At 40.3% G+C, this 19,178-nt stretch overlaps 1 protein-coding gene across 2 annotated transcripts in view; it reads left to right on the top strand.

Moving 5' to 3' along the window:
- Positions 1-3,332: 3,332 nt before the first annotated feature.
- Positions 3,333-19,178, top strand: part of CPD (carboxypeptidase D) — a 64,073-nt gene continuing 48,227 nt past the window's right edge. For both annotated transcript variants that reach the window (XM_081027830.1, XM_081027829.1), the window contains exons 1-2: positions 3,333-4,122; positions 9,343-9,590. In XM_081027830.1, coding sequence (XP_080883956.1) covers positions 3,380-4,122; positions 9,343-9,590 — 991 coding nt within the window. In that variant the 5' untranslated portion in view covers positions 3,333-3,379. The remainder of the gene's footprint in view (positions 4,123-9,342; positions 9,591-19,178) is intronic.

Raw genomic sequence — 19,178 nt, 5'->3', positions numbered from 1 at the left:
ATTACATTAAATATTATCCATATATTATCTCATTTAATTCTCAGGGGGAAAAATGAAATCGCTTTTCCAAGTTAAAACAGCTAGAAAATGGTTGATCTAGGATTCGAACTTAGTTTTCCGATGCCAAAGCTCATGATCTAACAGTACTGGTGAAGTTTCCTTTGACTTCTCATCACAATTAGTTGCTTTTTCCTCTGCGTTCCAATAGCAGTTTTTGTTGTTGGTTTTAGTTCACTCCATAGAACTAATTTTATTATAGAGATAAAACACACAGGTTCTGAAGCCGGAATCCTTGGGTTTGAGTCCTGGATCTGTGGCTTGCCAGCTGTGAGACCTCATGCCTCAGTCTCTTTATCTTTGAAATGGGAATGATATTAATACCTACCTCAGGATTGTTGTGAAGGTTAAATGCATCAAACAACGTAAACAGTTTAGTACAGTGCCTTTTACATAACACTGGCCCTAGAAACACATCCTGTCTATGTTCTATCTCCCTCACTAGACCCTGGCTTTCCAGGACAGGTGAATCCCTCATTCATCCTCTAATCCTCCTGCACCCAGCACAGCAGACCTTTCACCGGAGTTAGTGATCCATAAACATTTGTCAAATTGAATGTATGAGTCTGTGAGTGTTTCTGCCAGACATTTACAAGTTCATGATTTATGCTGTGCTTCAGTTACCTATGATTCTTTTAAAGAAAGTGGTTACCAAAGTCAGGCAGGCCATCTAACAGCTCTGCCCTGTTTTTAAAAATCCGGGTCATAACTACTCTGCTGCTGGGAACAGGGAGCCTTTTCCCGAGTTACCTCCCTTGTGAAGCCAAGACTTTCCTTGGGGGTGGAGGGAAGGCGGGGGGCGGGGTGAGGCTGGAATGGGACACCTGTCACAAGGTTCAAAACTTCTCTGGGACAGCTGGAGGTATTTAGCTGGAGGTTTCCCCTCTAGTGAGCAGTGATCCGGGTCAGGAGCTTTAAGTTTCACTTCTAACCACTGGCACAACCTACCTGCTTAAAGTTGGAGGCTCCAGACATGAAAGAGGCTGCAAAGCCGCTGCTGGAGGCCTGAGGATTCCTGGGAGGCTGCTGACTCCGGTTAGATCATGTTATTTCACTGTCCTCATACTTGTTTACTCAAGTTTCAAGCCTGCCTCACTAGGTGAGGTGGCAGGAGTGAGGTGGCAGGAAGAGGTTTCAAAGGGGAGTGAAAATGGTAGAAAAGGAAACACTTGATTAGAGGTTAACCTGTCCCCTGAGGCTTCTTTGATTTGGATTACTGTAAACGTGCATAGTGTACTGACTAAGCACTCCCAGGGGAATAGAGGTCTCTGGACAGAGTTGGGGTTTTGTTTCTGATGAGTTGCAGCTGCTGTGTATGATGCAGGCTAGCCCAAATGAGGCATGGAGGAGGAGAAGCATTCACAGGACCAGAGTGATGGGCTTTCCTGATCCCCTTCACGTAAGCCTGCGCTGTCTGCTGTCCCACACCTCAGCGAACACCGGCAAGTTGCTTAGGCTGTAACTTGGAGTCAGCCTTACAATCCTCTCTGTCACCAGATCCTGTCCACTTTCCCTCGTAAAGGTCTTTCAAGAATACATTTCGTTCTCTCCATCTACACTGGCACTACCCTCAAGGGATCAGAGTCTCATAATGTCTTCTTGCATTAGAACTTTGTTACAGGTTGCTCAGGCTTGAGTCTGAGGTCTTCCACTCCATTCTCCAGGTTACTGCCAGAGGGATTTTTCTAAACCAGCTTCAAATCCGTCCGTGGCTCTCCATAGTCTTATGGATCAAGTGCTCCCCAGAGCCTGACTTGTGAGTTTCTTCAGGTGCTGGTCCTGCTTCTCTGGCTGGTGTCCTGCCAGGTCACCTCCTATGAGCTCCTTCACCTCAGTAATCTTGACCTGCATGGAGTTCCCAGAATGTGCAGTATTTGCTCTCAAGCCTTGCAGCCTTCTGTATTTGCTCCTCCTCCTGTCCAGAAGTCCTCCCTTCCCCTCTACCCCAGTTTCTCTCCTTCTTCCTTCCTCCTACTCAGGTTGAATGAGGTTAGCCTCACCGGGCCCCTATATCTCTATTGTAGCACTTATCACAAACTGTATCCAATTTCCAACTGAGCAGAATGATTTGCTTACTAGTCCCTAGCTCTGGCATACAGCAGTTGCTCAATAAGTAGTTGATAAACGAATGAATGAATCCTTTACTAGTCATATTCGGGTTCAATCATAGTTCAAGGAAGGGTCCTTGAAATGCTAGGCTCTGAAAGAACGAAATACAACAGTAATGACAATTATGTTGTTAGATGGGTAGAATTTCACACTTGATAAAAGGATTGTGAGGTTTTGTGTTTCTTCAAGTAAAAGTGACTAAAGCCTACTTTAAAGACCAGTTTGAAAGGCCTCTTTAGATGATAAAACACTGTGTTTGCCAGCTTTGACAGACCATTGAGGAGTTCAGGAATTATACTCACCAAGCGTTTCCAAAAATGTCATACCTGCTGCTTTTAAAATGTCATTCTAATGTTACACTTAAACAAATAACTCGCCCGGGAAAGTTGTGAGGGATGGCCAAGTGAACTATGAAATGAAGAAATCTCTCTACAGAGGGCTGAGACCAGCACACACAGGAGCTAGTTGACAACGAAATAACCCGGGGTGACACCGAAAAAATATGTACATGAACACAAAGGGAGCCTACTACATAACAGATATCCGCTAAACCTAAAGGAGACACCTCCTTTCAACACGGAGACCAAGACTGGAATGTCCTGCCTTGTGACGGAGTGAGGCTTCCACTGTGCCAAGTGTCCCATTCTCTTCAAACGCGTGCAGGGCGCTGGGCGCAAGCCGGGGCAGGACGACTCCGGTGCAAAGGGCTAAGGCGTTCTTTGGCTCTTCCAAGAGAGATCCTTTCGAACCTTTCGATTTTTGTCGAGTCCTCTGATCCTTTCGAACCTTCCGATTCTTTCGAGTCTCGGTCCGAAGCGTTAAAAGCGCAGCGGGGAAGAGCTGCCACCGAGGTGGGAAGGGGACTCCGAGCAATAGAAGTGAGAATGTAAGGGTTTCAGCCACACAGAAAAGACTAAGGAGAAGCGGAGCATATGCAGAAGAGGAAACGGGAAGTAGGGAAAGAGCGAGAGGAACCGTAAGCCCAGGGAGAGAGTGATCAAACTTGTCCGGGACAGGAGGAAGGCACGCCCAGAGGGAATTGGCTGCTTTAAGGACAGCCCCGCCCCCTGAGTGACGCAGGGCAGGCCCTCCGCGATTGGCTGCGGTCGGAGGGCGGGATGGGGTTGCTAGGCGCGGAGGGGATCCGGCGGGCCCTGGCGGCCCGGAGTGCGGAGCCGCGGGAGCGGAGCCGGGGTTAGCGGCGCTGCTGAAGATGGCGAGCTGCTGGGACGCGCGGCCGCCCTGGCGGCTCGGCCGCCTCCCGCTGCTGCTGTGCCTGCTGCCGCTGCTGCTGCTGCTGCGGAGCCCGGCCCGGGCAGCGCACATCAAGAAGGCGGAGGCGACGACGACGACGACGAGCGCGGGCGCCGAGGCAGACGAGGGCCAGTTCGACCACTACTACCACGAAGAGGAGCTGGGCTCGGCGCTGCGGGAGGCGGCGGCCGCGGGGCCCCCGGGCCTGGCGCGCCTCTTCAGCATCGGCAGCTCGGTGGAGGGCCGGCCGCTGTGGGTGCTGCGCCTCACGGCCGGCCTGGGGCCGCCGCCCCCTGACGGCGACGCGGGGCCGGAGGCGGCGGGGCCGCTGCTGCCGGGCCGGCCGCAGGTGAAGCTGGTGGGCAACATGCACGGCGACGAGACCGTGTCGCGCCAGGTGTTGGTCTACCTGGCCCGCGAGCTGGCGGCCGGCTACCGCCGCGGGGAGCCGCGCCTCGTCCGCTTGCTGAACACCACCGACGTGTACGTGCTGCCCAGCCTCAACCCCGACGGCTTTGAGCGCGCCCGCGAGGGCGACTGCGGCCTCGGCGACAGTGGCCCTCCCGGCTCCAGCGGCCGCGACAACAGCCGCGGCCGCGACCTCAACCGCAGTTTCCCGGACCAGTTCGGCACCGGCGAGCCCCCGGCCCTGGACGACGTGCCCGAGGTGCGCGCCCTCATCGACTGGATCCGCGGGAACAAGTGAGTGTCGTCCTCCCTCCCCCACAGGCCACGCGAGCCGCCGGGGCCACGGGCTGCGTTCCGCACGCAGCGGGCGCTCAGACGGTGCTTTGAGGCCCAAGGACCGGGGGTCGTTAGGGTGGAGGGCGACCTCCCATGACGGGAACAGGGCCGCACAGCCTCCTGTCCCGCATCGTGTCCGGGAAGCGCTGCCCGGAGGCTGCCATGCGTCCCGCGGAGGCGAGGAGAGCAGCTGGGCTGGAGGGGAGGCCCCTTGCTGGCGTGCTGGTCCCTGTCTGCACAGGACCGCAGAATCTGCGGGATGGAGGAGACCTTAAGGGATAACCTAGGGTAGCTCCGTCCTGCCTGGGGGAGCTGGCAGTCCTGCGATTATCGTCTTACCGTAGGCGCGGTGGTGAGCCCGGTTCGCGGCCACAACCTCTGAGATAGACACCCTTGATAGCCCTGTTTTGCATATGGGAAATGGAGGGTCAGATTGGTTAAATAATTTACACAGCAGAGTGTAGCTGGGACGGAGACTTAGGCATCTGGTTACTCAGTGCTCTTAGCAGCCGTAGAAGGGGACTGTAGCCCAGCAATGATAAAGGACGCTCCCGGGTCTTCCTCGTGGTCGACAGAAACTGGTTCTCTTCCAGTCTTTATTACCTCTGACTCAGCTTAGGAGCATATGGCTCTGGTTGGAGAATGTGCACAGGATCTGGAACCCTCATCTGTGAGCTGCTTCATTTTAGACTCTCGGAAGGGTTTCTGGCCCGTGTCATCTGTGCACTTTATTGGTGGGCCAGGACTAAATGGCTCATTGTCACACTTCATATGCACTGTATGTGGTATTGAGCACTAAATGGGATTTTAAAAATCAAAAGCATGAGGACCTCAAAAATGGGTATATAACAAGAGAATGTTATAAATACATATACCCAGTTAAACTTCACATGAATTGTTCCCACTGGCAAAAATCTGTGTGGGCTGCAATACTATGGATCATCTCTGTGGAAGAGGTAGAACTTGAACTGAGTCTGGGTAGGATTTTCAGCAAAAAGGAGGAGAAATATAAAGGAAGACGGAACTTACTCCAGATGGAATAATGTCTGAAGTGAGCGTGCACGTCTTCCCTTTTTCAAGGATCGGTTTTGCCAGCATATCCCTATTTTTTGTCTTCATAAGACTAATTAATCTCTCCATCTTGATTTGAAGATTTCTGAGTGACAGATAAAAGTAGTAATGAACAGAGAAGTTTCTCTGTGGGCCTTGGAATCATCTCTTCTACAAGATTTCAGTATATTTAGCACCCAGAAAATTCATGGGAATTGTGACAATTCTAGATTCTTTTTATCTTCCACCTTTCACTTTACTCCTTTTGCGTTCCCTTATAAATATTTAATTTCACATATGCTTTCTGGGGAGATTTTTTTTCTTTTAAAGATAACCGTGACATGATCACTAAACATTTGCATAAGAAATCCGACTTTAATGTACATCTTATTGTCAGAAGCTGATGATGACCAAGGCTTTTCTGAGATGATATATCATACACACTGTTTGCATTGCTTAAATGACATGCTCAAAATGCCCTGTCACGGCACTTGCAGGAATGTAAATTCTGTGACTAGATTCTTCTCTTTAGTATTAGTTCTGCTGTGACCAAAAATGAAAATGAGCTTTGTCTAAGATCCAAGTCAGCTTGAGGCTATACTGAAAGCTTTAAACTTTAAATCTGGAACCCAGAGTTTGCTCTCTGACTAACTGTTTCATATCGCCAGTATTTAATGATTATAAATTGTGGTCTGGACCAGTTAGTTCAATGGTAGGAGCTTGTGAAGATTTTTAAAAGTTCATCTGTGTCAGTTGGTATTACATAGAAAGGCATTTTGTTCTGCAACTGTGGACTACCCTAATCATACCCAAACGTTCTTCAAACGTGTAACTCTAACCAGAAGAGAAAGTAGACAACTACATAGGGTGAAAAGTACATCCATCCATCCTCAGACTTCAAAAATTAACTCAAAATGCACATTCTTTAATGATTAATCAGTTACAAAGGACACTGATATGTGAATAAAATTAAAAACACAAGCACACACAGAATTTGAGACTGATGCTTAAATATAGACTCAGCTTTATGGATAGGAAATTTGAAAACTGTGAACATTAGTCTGAATGGGGAAATTACCTCTTTTAGTGTATTTTATGATATAAGTCAGTTGAATAACTTCTTGATACCCTATTCATCCAGCTATATTAGAAATAGATTTTTGTTGTTATTTTGAATGTCTAAAATTTTCAGACTCATTTCCTCCGGCTTAGGAAAGTGAAGTTTATTTTCTCTGTCTCATTTTATACTTCACAGAATGGGTGTTTTTGAGAACTGAGACATATGCTTAGGAAAATACACAAAATTTTAACTCCCTCATTAAAATAAAGATTTTACAATGTACTTGACTCCCACATTTTTGTCACACGGGACTTCTTTAATTAAAGATATCTGCTTAGATTTTAATAGATTGGCATATCGAATTTTTTGGTATGTTTGTGAAAAGCATTATCATATTGTTGGGGTTGGGTGCAGATTACTTCTGGAGGCTTTTATGTATATCTACAATTTCCTGAATCTTTAGAATTTAGTTTATCAGACATCAAGTTCTCTTAGTTTTTAAAAGTTATTTATTTTAAAAATAAATAACTGGAGAGCATAATAGAGTCAACTTAGAGGTTTACTTTTTAATATCTTGTTTGTAATATAATATATTTAGCAGCTACTTTAAATCTTATGCAAGGAATAATATATGATGCTAAAGGCAAGTATGAGAAAAACTTCAGAGAACTGATTTGAATGGAAACCATACAGTACCTTGCAAGTAAAATTGCATTGGTATGCAAAGTTGGTTTGACAAAGACTGAAAGTGGTATGGTATCACTTTCTCTTGAAATCCTCATTATGAGAGTGGCACTGGTACTTTTAAAACTGTAAGTATAGTAAGGAAAATCTAATAATTGAATTTTATCGCTCAAGTAGATTGCAAATATTTCATTGTACTAAAATTACCACGTTTGCCTAGGCCATTTTAATAATATATCTGAGAAAGGTTGCAAGAAATGTTTAACAAAGTAAAAAATAGCATTTAGTAGAGAATTTTGGAATTTAAAGTTTTAATTTAAAGTATCTAATTAAAGTTGCATGTTTCACTTATTTAGAATACTCAATTATCCATTTTATTTCACTAGAATATGAATACCTTGAGGGCATTTTTGTGGTGTTTCTTCTTCACTGAGGTTTTCTCTAGTGTGTAGGATGTTTGGCACGCAGTTGACACTCAAGAAAATATGTTGCTGAATGGATTGCCTGAACTGGGTCAGCCTTCTTGTAACTCCCAAAGTCAGTAGGGAGAAAAAAATGATTTTATGCATACAAACTAGAAAATAAATTGCTAATACCTTGAGCCATGGGGGAGGGGTAGGTAAGGTGAAGTTAAAATGTTAGAATATTACTTAATTTTCTTTTTTTCTGTATCGTTGTGTCACCCAAGGGCTGGCATTGGAAGTGAGGAGTAGAATGATAGTCTGTAAGGCAGTGATTCCCTAAGCAGGTTGCTAGCTGTCTCCAAAGAGTGAACATTTGTTGAGCAGTTACTGTAAAGCTGTCATTGTGTTGGAGATGTTTCACATATATTATCTTATTTAATTCTCAGAACAACCCTGGAAAGCAGGTCTCGTTATCCCCATTGTACAGATGAGACAGTAACTAGGGTTCAATGAATTTAGAGGCAGTAACTTCTCTTGATCATACTGTTAGCGAGATAGAGGTCTGGGACACCGAATGTTCTTACCCCTATTCGGCTGGCTCCAAAGCCGGTGCTGTTGCTGCTACACCAAATGGCATTCTCCTCTGGTGTCTGGAAGAGTGCTAATCATAATTATATTCGTTTTTAATTAGTATCTTTTCATATTCTATATTAGTATTTAATCACTATCTTAATGGCTAGATTCTATCTATTGATGAACAGATTCTGTGTCATTTTCATTGTTTGGTCTCTGGGGTGGTGCTGATCATACTTAACGTAACCTTTCAAATTAGACAAATCATTTCTAGCCGATAGAAATAAATGTTATATATCAGGCCCCGTTACAATTTCTGTGGGTCAGTTCATTTCAACCACAAAAAGGCAGAAGCAAGAAAATCCAATTTAAAGTGCAGAGAGAAAAAGTATTTAATCTCTACTCATAGTGATGGTTTAAATTGTCATATGAGGGAGAGATGTATAAATAGGACTTTAGCATGTTTTTGCCTTTAGCTTTCACCATAAAAGGCACATTTCTGGATCTATAAATTCGACCAGATTGTAAATGTATTCACTTAAAAGTAGAAATATAAAACAATACAAATGTTTCTTTTATTTGTAGAATAATGGAGCAGCCTTGTCTCCATGTCAGTGTATTTTCTAATGGTCCAATCAGGAGCCTTGGGCCTAGAAAGAGCTGCTTTTACAGTGATGCAGTGGAAGACTAGTCTTTTATGTGCTGTATTGTTTTTCTCTGAAAGCAGCTCAGCGTATCAGGTTCCACAACCCCCCCCTCCCAACTCTGAGTCTTCTCAACTGTGGGTGGCTTCGCTCTAGAAAATGTGAGTTTAGTGTATTGTGAACCTGGAATAAGGTAAAATACATCCTGTTTTTAATTAGACTCCCTATCTTAAAAATTTCTTTGGATAGTAATATAAAAAGCATGAAAGTTATTAACCTAACTAATGTATTCAGCCACTATTTATTTATACAAGCCACGCTTTGTACGAAATTAACGCATTATGAAATATAACTATTGGGTTGATTTGTAGAAAACTGTCATTTTTGTAGGTCAAAACATGATTGAATATTGGCAAGTTCATATTGTTCAACCTAATACATGAATTTGGAATTCCCTGAATAAGACATCTCCTGAAACATTAATTTATACTCTGTTATCCAGCTACTTTTTCAATGATGGGGGGGAAATTTTTTTAAGTTATTTGAACTGTAAAAACTATTTGAAATGTTATATATTGATGGTGCTTTCTTTCCATTTTGTTTTTCGTTGTTGGTGGTTGTGGTCTACTTAAAACGGCTGATAGAGTTGTCTTCTAGGTCTCAAGAGAGATACTAAGCTTATTTATGAAAGAGGTAGAATTTTTAAATACATGGTATTTTTATGCTGTTTTGGGTGATATGTGATGTGGTTGTATTTTCAAAGGTTTGTGCTTTCTGGAAATCTGCATGGTGGCTCAGTGGTAGCAAGCTATCCTTTTGATGATTCTCCAGAACATAAGGCCGCTGGAATCTATAGCAAAACCTCAGATGATGAAGTATTTAAATACTTGGCAAAAGCCTATGCTTCAAACCACCCCATAATGAAAACTGGGGCACCTCATTGTCCTGGAGATGAAGAGGAGACTTTCAAAGATGGGATCACAAATGGCGCACATTGGTACGATGTAGAAGGTATGTAAAGCACTGAATTTGCTATATTTTTCCCATTGTTCATTCAGCTTTCTTAAGTATACTCTGAGTGGAAAAGAGGAAACTTTGAGGAATTCTGATGTTTTTAAAACTGTCTTTTTTTAAATTTTGAAATTTAAAAACCCACAGTAAATTTTGAAAGAAAACTACGCAAACACCTACGTATATAGCCTTCATTTAAATTCAGTAACTGTTATCTTACGAAAACTACGCAAACACCTACGTATATAGCCTTCATTTAAATTCAGTAACTGTTATCTTACCTCAGATATTCCAGTGTGTTCTCTCCGTGTCTCCCCCTCCCCCACCACATTCTCTTTTGCCAAATCATCCAAAAGTAGATTGCAGATTTCATGACACTTCACCTGTAAGTACCTCAGCATATGTTTCCCACGTCCAGGGACATTGTCTTGTATAACCATGTACCATGACTATACCTGGGAAATTAACAATAATTCCGTGTCATCCCACATGGTGTCCGTAACTCAAATTTCCTCTATTATCCCCAAAATATTCTTTATAGCTCCTTTTCCTACAGATCAGATCCAATCAGGGTCCAAGAATTGCATTTGGCTCTGGCGTTTTTTTGGTTTCCTTAATCTAGTACAGTCGTATCACCACACTCCTAATGACAGTGAATCCTTTGAAGAGTTTAGACCAGTTGTCCTACAGAACATCCCATATTATAGATTTGTCACTTTCTTTATAAGATTCAGGTCACATTTTTCCAGTGAGACCATTATATAGATCACATCATATCAGGTGAGGCTGCTGGTGACCAAGTTGGACAGCTTGGTTAATGTATGACCACCGGTGCTCTCCATTTTATATAGAGGCACATTTTCCTTTTGTATTTTAATTTGTGGGGTGATCATGGAATGATGTTGTTTTTAAATTCTGGTAGTGTGTGTAGGTGTGTGTGTGTGTGCGCATGTGTGTGTATAGGTGTGTATCTCATAAAATTTGCCATTCATTGTTACCATTTTTAAACGTAGAATTAAGTGGCATTAATTACATTCGCAATGTTGTATCACTGCTATCTATTTGCAAAACTTTTTCATCATCTCAAATAGGAACTCTGTAACCATTAAGCAATAAGTCCCTATTCCCTTCTCCTCGGCCACCGGTAACTTCTTTTTTTAATTTATTTTTCAATTATAGTTGACATACAATATTATATTAGTTTCAGATGTACAACATAGTGATTAGACATTTATATACTGGTGATGTCTAATCTACTTTCTAGCTCTGAATTGACCTATTCTAGACATTTCAAATAACTGAAATCTTGTAATATTTGTCCTTCTGTGTCTGACTCATTTTACTTAGCATAGTGTTTTCAAGATTCATCCATGTTGTAGCATGTACCAGAATTTCATTCCTTTTTATGGCTGAGAAATATTCCATGTTATGTATATGTGTACATTTCGTTTATCCATTCATCTGTTGATGAGCACAGGGTTGGTTTTACCTATTGGTTAGTGAATAATGCTGCTATAAATGTTGGTGTACAAATAACTGTTTGAGTCCTTGTTTTTAAATCTTTTGGGTATATACTCACAAGTTGAATTGCTGGGTCATATGGTAATTCGACAAATATGTTTAGTCTTTGAGGAATTCCCAAACTGTTTACTACATTGGCTGCAGCATTTTACACCAGCAATGCACAAGGCTTTCGATTTCTCATGGAATGCTATATTTAAACAAATTGTTTAAGTAAGCTTGAATTGTTTACCTTTTCTTTTAAATGTTATAAAAACAGCTATTGTCATTTTAAAGCGTTTGGTTTCCTTTGAATAATAACTTTTTTGTTTTTATATCCAGACTTAGAGTGTTTAGTTAAAAGTAAGCAGAAGGAACAAGTCAACCCATGGAAATGTCATCAGTATAAACTTTTTCTCTTAGAATCTGCCCATGATGAAATGCCATAGGTCTTCCTTTCCTTTTTAATGCCAGTTAGTCACATTATAACGTGTCTTATGACATTTCTCTTATGTGCCTTCATTTAAACTTTTGAAGTACTCTTTGACTTTTTATGTCAAGCCACATGTATTCAACTTGGGCCCTATGTGTGAGGATTCGATACTTTCTAGAGTTTTCTGATTCCCCTATAGTTTCTACCAGTGTTTCTTATACATCATCAGCATCTACAAAGAATTTTGAAATATTTAGAAGCAAAACTTTCTTCCTATAACAATTAGGGGTGATTTGAAAACCAGTTAAGCTTTTTATAGGTAAGGGATATACTTTAATGTTTAATTTTATTTCAATCTTCAGCAAATGTATTTAATAAAACCTGACTGCTTGAATTAGTAGTTTTATGATTTAGGCAAGTTGCTCCATTATTTGAGATATTATTTAAAATAATGGGTTAAAAATAATTTATTTTTCCTTTTTGGAGAAAGTTGTAAAAGATTAGGACGTTATTTCTAATTATATGGGAGATAAATCTGTTACACTATTTAAAAAATAAGTGTTCTGCCTTCACAGTAAGATTATTTAGTTAAATGAGGTAACAGATTTTTCTGATTCTTCAAATATCTGAAGACTCTGTATTTTGCTGCTGCCATTGATGTTGTTTTTATGAGCGTCAGCTTCTCTCCTGTTTTAGCTGAGTGGTCAGACGTATTTTATGTTACATTATTTCTACAACAGCTAGCTTATATCTCTTCCTACCTCAGCAATATTGAGCAGTTCCAGTATTTTCACAGGGCAAATTCATTGTTTATCTTATGTGGGACTGCATAAGTGAGATGTTGTAAGATGTGAAACCTTGTGACTAGGCATGTATTCAGACCCACACTGATGCTTTATGTGTCGTATTTAGAAATTCTAGGTCAAAGAAGTATGACTTTCAGAGCTGGAAGTGTATATATTAATCTAGTCCAACTCTTTTGCACTATAGGAGATCAAGGCCTGAGAGAAGAAATATTTTGTGAATAACATGTGCAATATTCACTTAGCAGGTATTTACTACGTACCTGCCATGGCCAGTACGCTGTCTGAGGTGATGGGGATATGGTGGGAGCAAAACAAAAACCATTCCTGCTCTCCAGGATGAGTCAGTGTAGTAGGAGTGCGATGTGAGCTGATCGGGCCTCGCCATCTTCACCTTCAGGGTGGGCTCAGCACATCTAGCTGCCTATGTCGGTGGGCCTTGCTTCTCTCAGACGTATCTCTCAGACCTGGAGCATGCATGTAGGCAATGCTTATCTTAATAAGGCTTGCGAATAGTCGTGCTACTCTGCTATAGCTTATTACTGTGAGAGCTTAAGTGGAACTTATTCAGGGAGCAGGCCTTCTTCTATTTTTTTTAACCACATTGTGCTGATTTATATGCCTCGTGTCTGTCATTCATTATTTTCTTCCTTCACGGTTTTGAAGGCATTATAAAAACCATCTGATGGTTTAGTATGTTTATTCCAAAGCAAGCAAATTTAATGAAACTGAATTGTAGTGTGAGTCAACTTTTAAGAATTGCCCTCTTTCAATTGATGTAATTTTAAAAAGACAAATAATCCCACTTTATTTTCCTGCAGATACAAGTACTCTGGAAGACAGTGTAGTGTTGTGGCTAAGAGGAGAGCTTTAGAATCCTGCTGCCTTGGGTTTGAATCCCAGCTCTGCCATTGTAGCCGTGTGTGTGAGTGTGTGTGTGTGTGTGTGTGTGTGTCTCTGTGTCTCTCTCTCTCTTTCTCTCTCTCACACACACACACCTTGGACAAGTTAAACAACTTCTCTAAGCCTCAGTTGCTACATATAAAAAATGAAGACAAATGATAAGTACTATCTACCGTATAGAATTATGAGATCCAAGTGAGAATGTATGTACAGCACTTAGCCTAGCACCTGGCACCAGGATTACTTATCTCTGGTAGAATTTGAATTTCATGAGGGCAGGGAGTTCAGTTTTATTCAGTTTCCTATTTCCAGCACATAGAACCATGCCTGGTATATAGAAGGTACGCAAAATAGTCTTTTTTGAACTTTTGAATAAATGAATTCTTGGCATCTGAAACATGAGTACATAGTTATTTAAAATCTTGGGTAGATGATGTTTAGACTAGATAATCTTACAAAAATGTATAAAAATATTCCTAATTTTGCTCCTACTCTGAGAAAATAAGCTTATCTTACCAGCAGATCTTAGATAGGAGTAAATATTTTTCAGACTTTTTTTATTGGGACCTACCATATAAAATACCTTTCATAATAGTAAGTGGTAATATTAGCATAGTGTTCACTAATTGCCCATCGTTAGCTAAGGACTTGACTACCCACAGTGAGTGTTATGTCATCTCCCCCCCCCCCCCCCCGTCTGTTTCCCTCCTTCCCCATCTCATACTTACTGTACAGTTTATGGACAGAAAGATATTTTCCAGGGTTTGTAATCCCTTCTCCTATGCTGTAGTGATTGGTCCATTTGAGCAGGTCTGAGTCAATTCGGAATGTTTCTGCTCCAGGCAATGGTTCAGGAATGGGCTAGTTATTAACATCTGGATAGGTTTCCTGAGAATGTCTGGGAAAGTTCTCCATCACTGTCATGGGCGAGCTTTTTGAAGAGATCATTTTTTTCACTTCTTTGTTTTGGATGAGGAAGCCTATTGATAGTCTCTCATGACTCTGAGGGAAAACCAACCTTAAACTGAATCTGACATCTTAGAAGGCAAAGCAGAGGGAGAGAAAGAGAAATAGGTCCTTGATCCTGTGGCTGAACCACTGAATCAAACCAAACCTGAATCCTACTTTTCCTCTGACTTTGAGATAAGTGAGCCAATAAAACACTTGTTTTAAAAAAAAAAAATACATTTCAGACATTTATGTACCTTTCATATATATATATATATATATATATATATATATACATATACATATATATGTGTGTGTGTGTGTGTACATAAAACTGAAACGTTTTCATGAAACAATACTTACCTTTGCAATGTATTCTGGTATTGTTTCTAGTCTCTATTTCATTACACAAAAAAAGCTAATCTCAATCCACTAATATATTTCACAATCCATTAATGGGTCATAACCTGCAGTTTAAAAACAAAAACATTGTTTTTGGTCACTCTATGGTAAAATTGATTTATTTTCATATTCTTAGAGGAATAAAATACCTTACAAGTTGCATTTGTTAACCCACTAGTGTATTTAGGGTTTTTGTTTTGTCCTATCTTGTTTATATATCAGTCATTTCCAGTGAGGACTGAGCCAGACACTTATCTCAGATGACCTACTTTTAGATTTCCTCACATATGAATGAGCACTGAGATAGGAAATTGGTCTGACGTATAGTTGTCAGGCCTACATGTTATTCTTGTGAGTCTGTGCATTCCATGATTAATTAGATCTGCTGCCGTGAGGCTTTCTACTTATGTCTTTTTAAACCACTACTAACTTGGGCCTGAGTCTTTTCAAACTGGTAATTATTTTCCTCTTCTGAAAGAAGAAGAAAATGTTCTGTGATTTATCAAACTTTCTTCCCTCTCCTTTTATGCTATGGGCAGAGAGTTCTGAAATGTAACCAGATAGCATATAATGTAACTGATTCAGATTTTGTGTGTGTGAATATAAACTCCTGTGACCATGTGGGCCATCATTCCTTGCGTAAAGTGGAGGTCAGACTGAGCAGCACTGATTAATGTGCTCTAACTGAGGTATATTTGGCTTGAAGTAGATTGCTGACAGAAAGGGAAGAGCATGGGGAAAATAATTACCAAACTGTTTTGAACAGCATAGCGGGTTATATTTGGTTCAAAAAATGGACTGGAAAGCTTCTTCTTAAAGAGCATTTTCTGTGTCATTAAAAAGAGCATTATGGATTAATCCACATGACACCCGAAAATTAGAATCTATTTAAAACAAAATGAAAAAACAAAACAAAGAATCGAATGGACAGTGTAGAACTGAAAAAAATACAATACCTGATGTTAAGAAATAGGCAAACTGTGTACAGCACAGGAAATAGAGTCAATAATAATAGCTTTGCATAGTGACAGGTGGTTACTAGACTTGGTGGGGTGACCACATCATAAGATATATAAATGTCAAATCACTTATGTTGTACACCTGAAACTAATACGATACTGTATGCCATTATACTTTTTTTTAAATTTATTGGGGTGACAATTGTTAGTAAAATTACATAGATTTCAGGTGTACAATTCTGTAATACATCATCTATAAATCCCATTGTGTGTTCACCACCCAGAGTCAGTTCTCCTTCCGTCACCACATATTTGATCCCCCTTACCTTCATCTCCCATCCCCCACCCCCCAGTATGACAGTATACTTTTAATAAACATTTTTAAAAAAGAAATAGAGAAATGCATAAATAAAGTAGGACATTTTATACATGCCTTTCTCAGTAATTATTAGATCATGAAGACAAAAATATCAGTAAGGGGGTGGCTGATTAGCTCAGTTGGTTAAAGCGCAGTGCTCTTAACAAGGTTGCCGGTGCGATCCCCACATGGGCCACTGTGAGCTGCTCCCTCCACAACTAGATTGAAACAACAACTGGACTTGGAGCTGATGGGTCTGGAAAAACACACTTAAATAAAAGTTTTAAAATATATGTGTGTGTGTGTGTGTGTGTGTGTGTGTGTGTATTAGTAAGGACACAGTAGATTTAAATACCATAAATAAACCCATTTGACCTAATGAACATGTAAAGAATATTGTCCTCATATCTAATTTTCCTACAGAATCTGTTTACTAATTTGAAGTGTGATGATAAGTAATTTATCATTGGTCACAGTTCTGGAAGATATGTCTGGTTTTATTAATTAATTTGTTTTTATAATTACATATTAAAAACAAAGTATCAAATGCACAAACACTTAAAGCCTTCTCATATATTTGCTTGTTTCACATTTTAATAGGATGGAGTCTAAACTTCTTGGCATGACAGTAAAGGTCCCACAGTCGGAGTCTGCTCCCTTACTTCTCCCCTCGCCCCTGCACTTGTCTCCTTCCCTCAGAACGTGAATCTTCACACAGTTGGGCTGTTCTGTCCGGAATGCTTTTCTCCAGTTCAGCTGTAACCTCCTCTGAAACCTCCTCTGTGGCAACTGTCACTTTCTTGCCTTCCTAGAGCTGTTCGTTTATACCATCAGTATAATGCTTATCTGCTTGTGTTAATAGTTTGTTTTGTGTCACCTGCTAGAGTGTGAATTCTTTGATAATAGGACAGTGTGATGCTTTTCATTTTGGTATTATCTTTATAGAAAATACTTTGGCTGGGACAGAGTCCTAGAGAGAGAGAGACTGGGGAAATTTTTACAATGATTTGGAGTGAGGCTGTTTTTGCAGATAAGAGCTTTATGCTCAGAGATGCAGTGGAAGGAAAAGGGAGTATGAGATATAGTATATAAGAAATTGTGCGAGAAAAATGCAGGTTGACTATCAGATAGTAGAAGAGTGGTAAGGAGAAAAAAGGACCCAAAGATACAACTTTGACAGTTTGAACCTGAATAATTAAGAATGATAATGGAATGGGAAAAACTAATTGAAAGAGTGTGTGTGTGTGTGCGCTCATTCTATTTAGATGGAAGAGGAGTGAAAATGGGAGGTGGTCCTTGAGGTACTAGTTACAAGTACCCAATGGGCAGTTGGGAAATAGGCTCTGGAGCTTGGGAGGGAGGTCAAGATGATGAAGAGACTTAGGAGTTAGGAGAGATGCAGAAAGCATATGGCAGTATGCATGATTTTGGAAATTGAATTCATATTGTTTCCTGGTATAATTTAATTACTTGAAACAAGAAATTCAACTAGAATATATGTAGTCATGCATTGCATAATGACATTTAGGTCAATGACAGATGTTATAAAGGATGGTGGTCTCATAAGATTATAATGGAGCTGAAATAGTGACGTTGTAGCCATTGTAACATCATAGTGCATCGCTCACCTGTCTGGGTCTGCTGGTGTAAACAAACCTGCGCTGCCAGTCGTATAAAAGTACAGCACGTACAATTATGTACAATGCATCATACTTGATAAAGATCATAAACAACCGTGTTACTGGTTTATGTATTTACCATACTATACTTTTTATCATTATTTTAGAGTGTACTCTTTCTACTTACTGAAAAATTGCTGAGAAACAGTCTGCTGGCAGCACCTCACACATCTTGTGTTTACCGAGCCTCTTGATTGCATTGTTTTCTCTTGTGCTTGATTTAATCTCGTGTTGTTTTGTACAGTCACATGCTGTACAGGCTTGTAGCCCAGGAGCAATAGGCTGTACCATAGAGCCCAGGTGTGTAGTGGGCTATAGCATCTAGGTTTGCATAAGTGCATTTTGTTATGTTCCACAATGATGAAATTGCCTAACAACACGTTTCTCAGAATATATACCTGTCATTAAGCAGCACATGACTATATGTCCATCTATCTACCTATCTATAAAGCTATTGAGACTATATAACACACACACAAACACACACACAAATGGGTGCTTTTTTACATCCAAAGTGAATGTACTTCATACTGGATTTTGTTATTTTTTTTAAAGAATGCTGAAAGTTCAGATATTCTCAGCCTATTGTTCATGCTTTGAGAATTACTATTGCTAATCAGCTGTGGAAAGTGCATTTGGTCTTATCTAATCTTGTACATTCAGGAGCTGGTTGGATCTCATTCTGGCTTTTTCTTTCTCACTTTTAATCTGAGTGCTACCTAATTTAAAAAGAAAGCAAAAAGCTAAAACAATTCTCAAACAGAATATTTGCTTCTACTTGAGTCATGAGTTTACTTTAGTGAACTGAAATATCACCTAATGTAAAATCTGACTTCTAGGAGCAGTGCAGTTGTGTATTTTGTAAAGTGATCATGGGCTGATATGAAGGTTGAGAGCCAAATACTACACACTACTTCAGGATTTGGCCCCTAAATCTTCAGATTCAGTGTTTAAGTTAGATGGGCTTTTTCTCCTTTTTTCGATTTAACTCAGGGGGTAGAGAATTGAAAAATGCTTTAAAAAGGATGGGAGGCGGGGATTCAGTTCAGAGAACTGTGTGTGAGAGAATGTTGACTGAGTTAGATAAAACTGAAAACAGATGCAGGACTGTGTAATTTAGTTTAACTTTGTAGAATCTTATCACTAGCAAATATATATTCAAAGGGAGTGGTGAAGGAAATGGAGTTTCATAAGATAAGTTGCTCAGAATACAAAGACCAAGTTCAGTTAAGATTTGGTCAAAATGAGGTTGAATTTAAAGACCAGGATCTGGGGAATTTTTTTCCAAGGGTAACCTCTGTGCTTTCCATCCATTTGACCCAGATGTTCATCTTAAAATTCTTCATGAACATCATGCTCATTAGGTTTTTAACAATATCTCAAGGAGTGCAAAATCATCACTTAATAAGACTTATTATCTATAAATAAATTGTTCACAACACTGAAAGTTGTGAGAACTTCTCACTATCCTTTGAAGTAGTTTTATTTAAAAAATAAACATAAAGCTCCAAATTTAAATATAGAGTGGCAATTGCCTATGTATATTCGTACACTCTCAAGTGCTTTTCCGAATAAAAAAATACATTGAAGTTTTTTTTCTGTA

Source organism: Rhinolophus hipposideros, assembly GCF_964194185.1.
Source record: "Rhinolophus hipposideros genome assembly, chromosome: 20".
Classification (NCBI taxonomy): domain Eukaryota; kingdom Metazoa; phylum Chordata; class Mammalia; order Chiroptera; family Rhinolophidae; genus Rhinolophus; species Rhinolophus hipposideros.
This window is presented reverse-complemented; position numbering and strand designations above follow the sequence as displayed.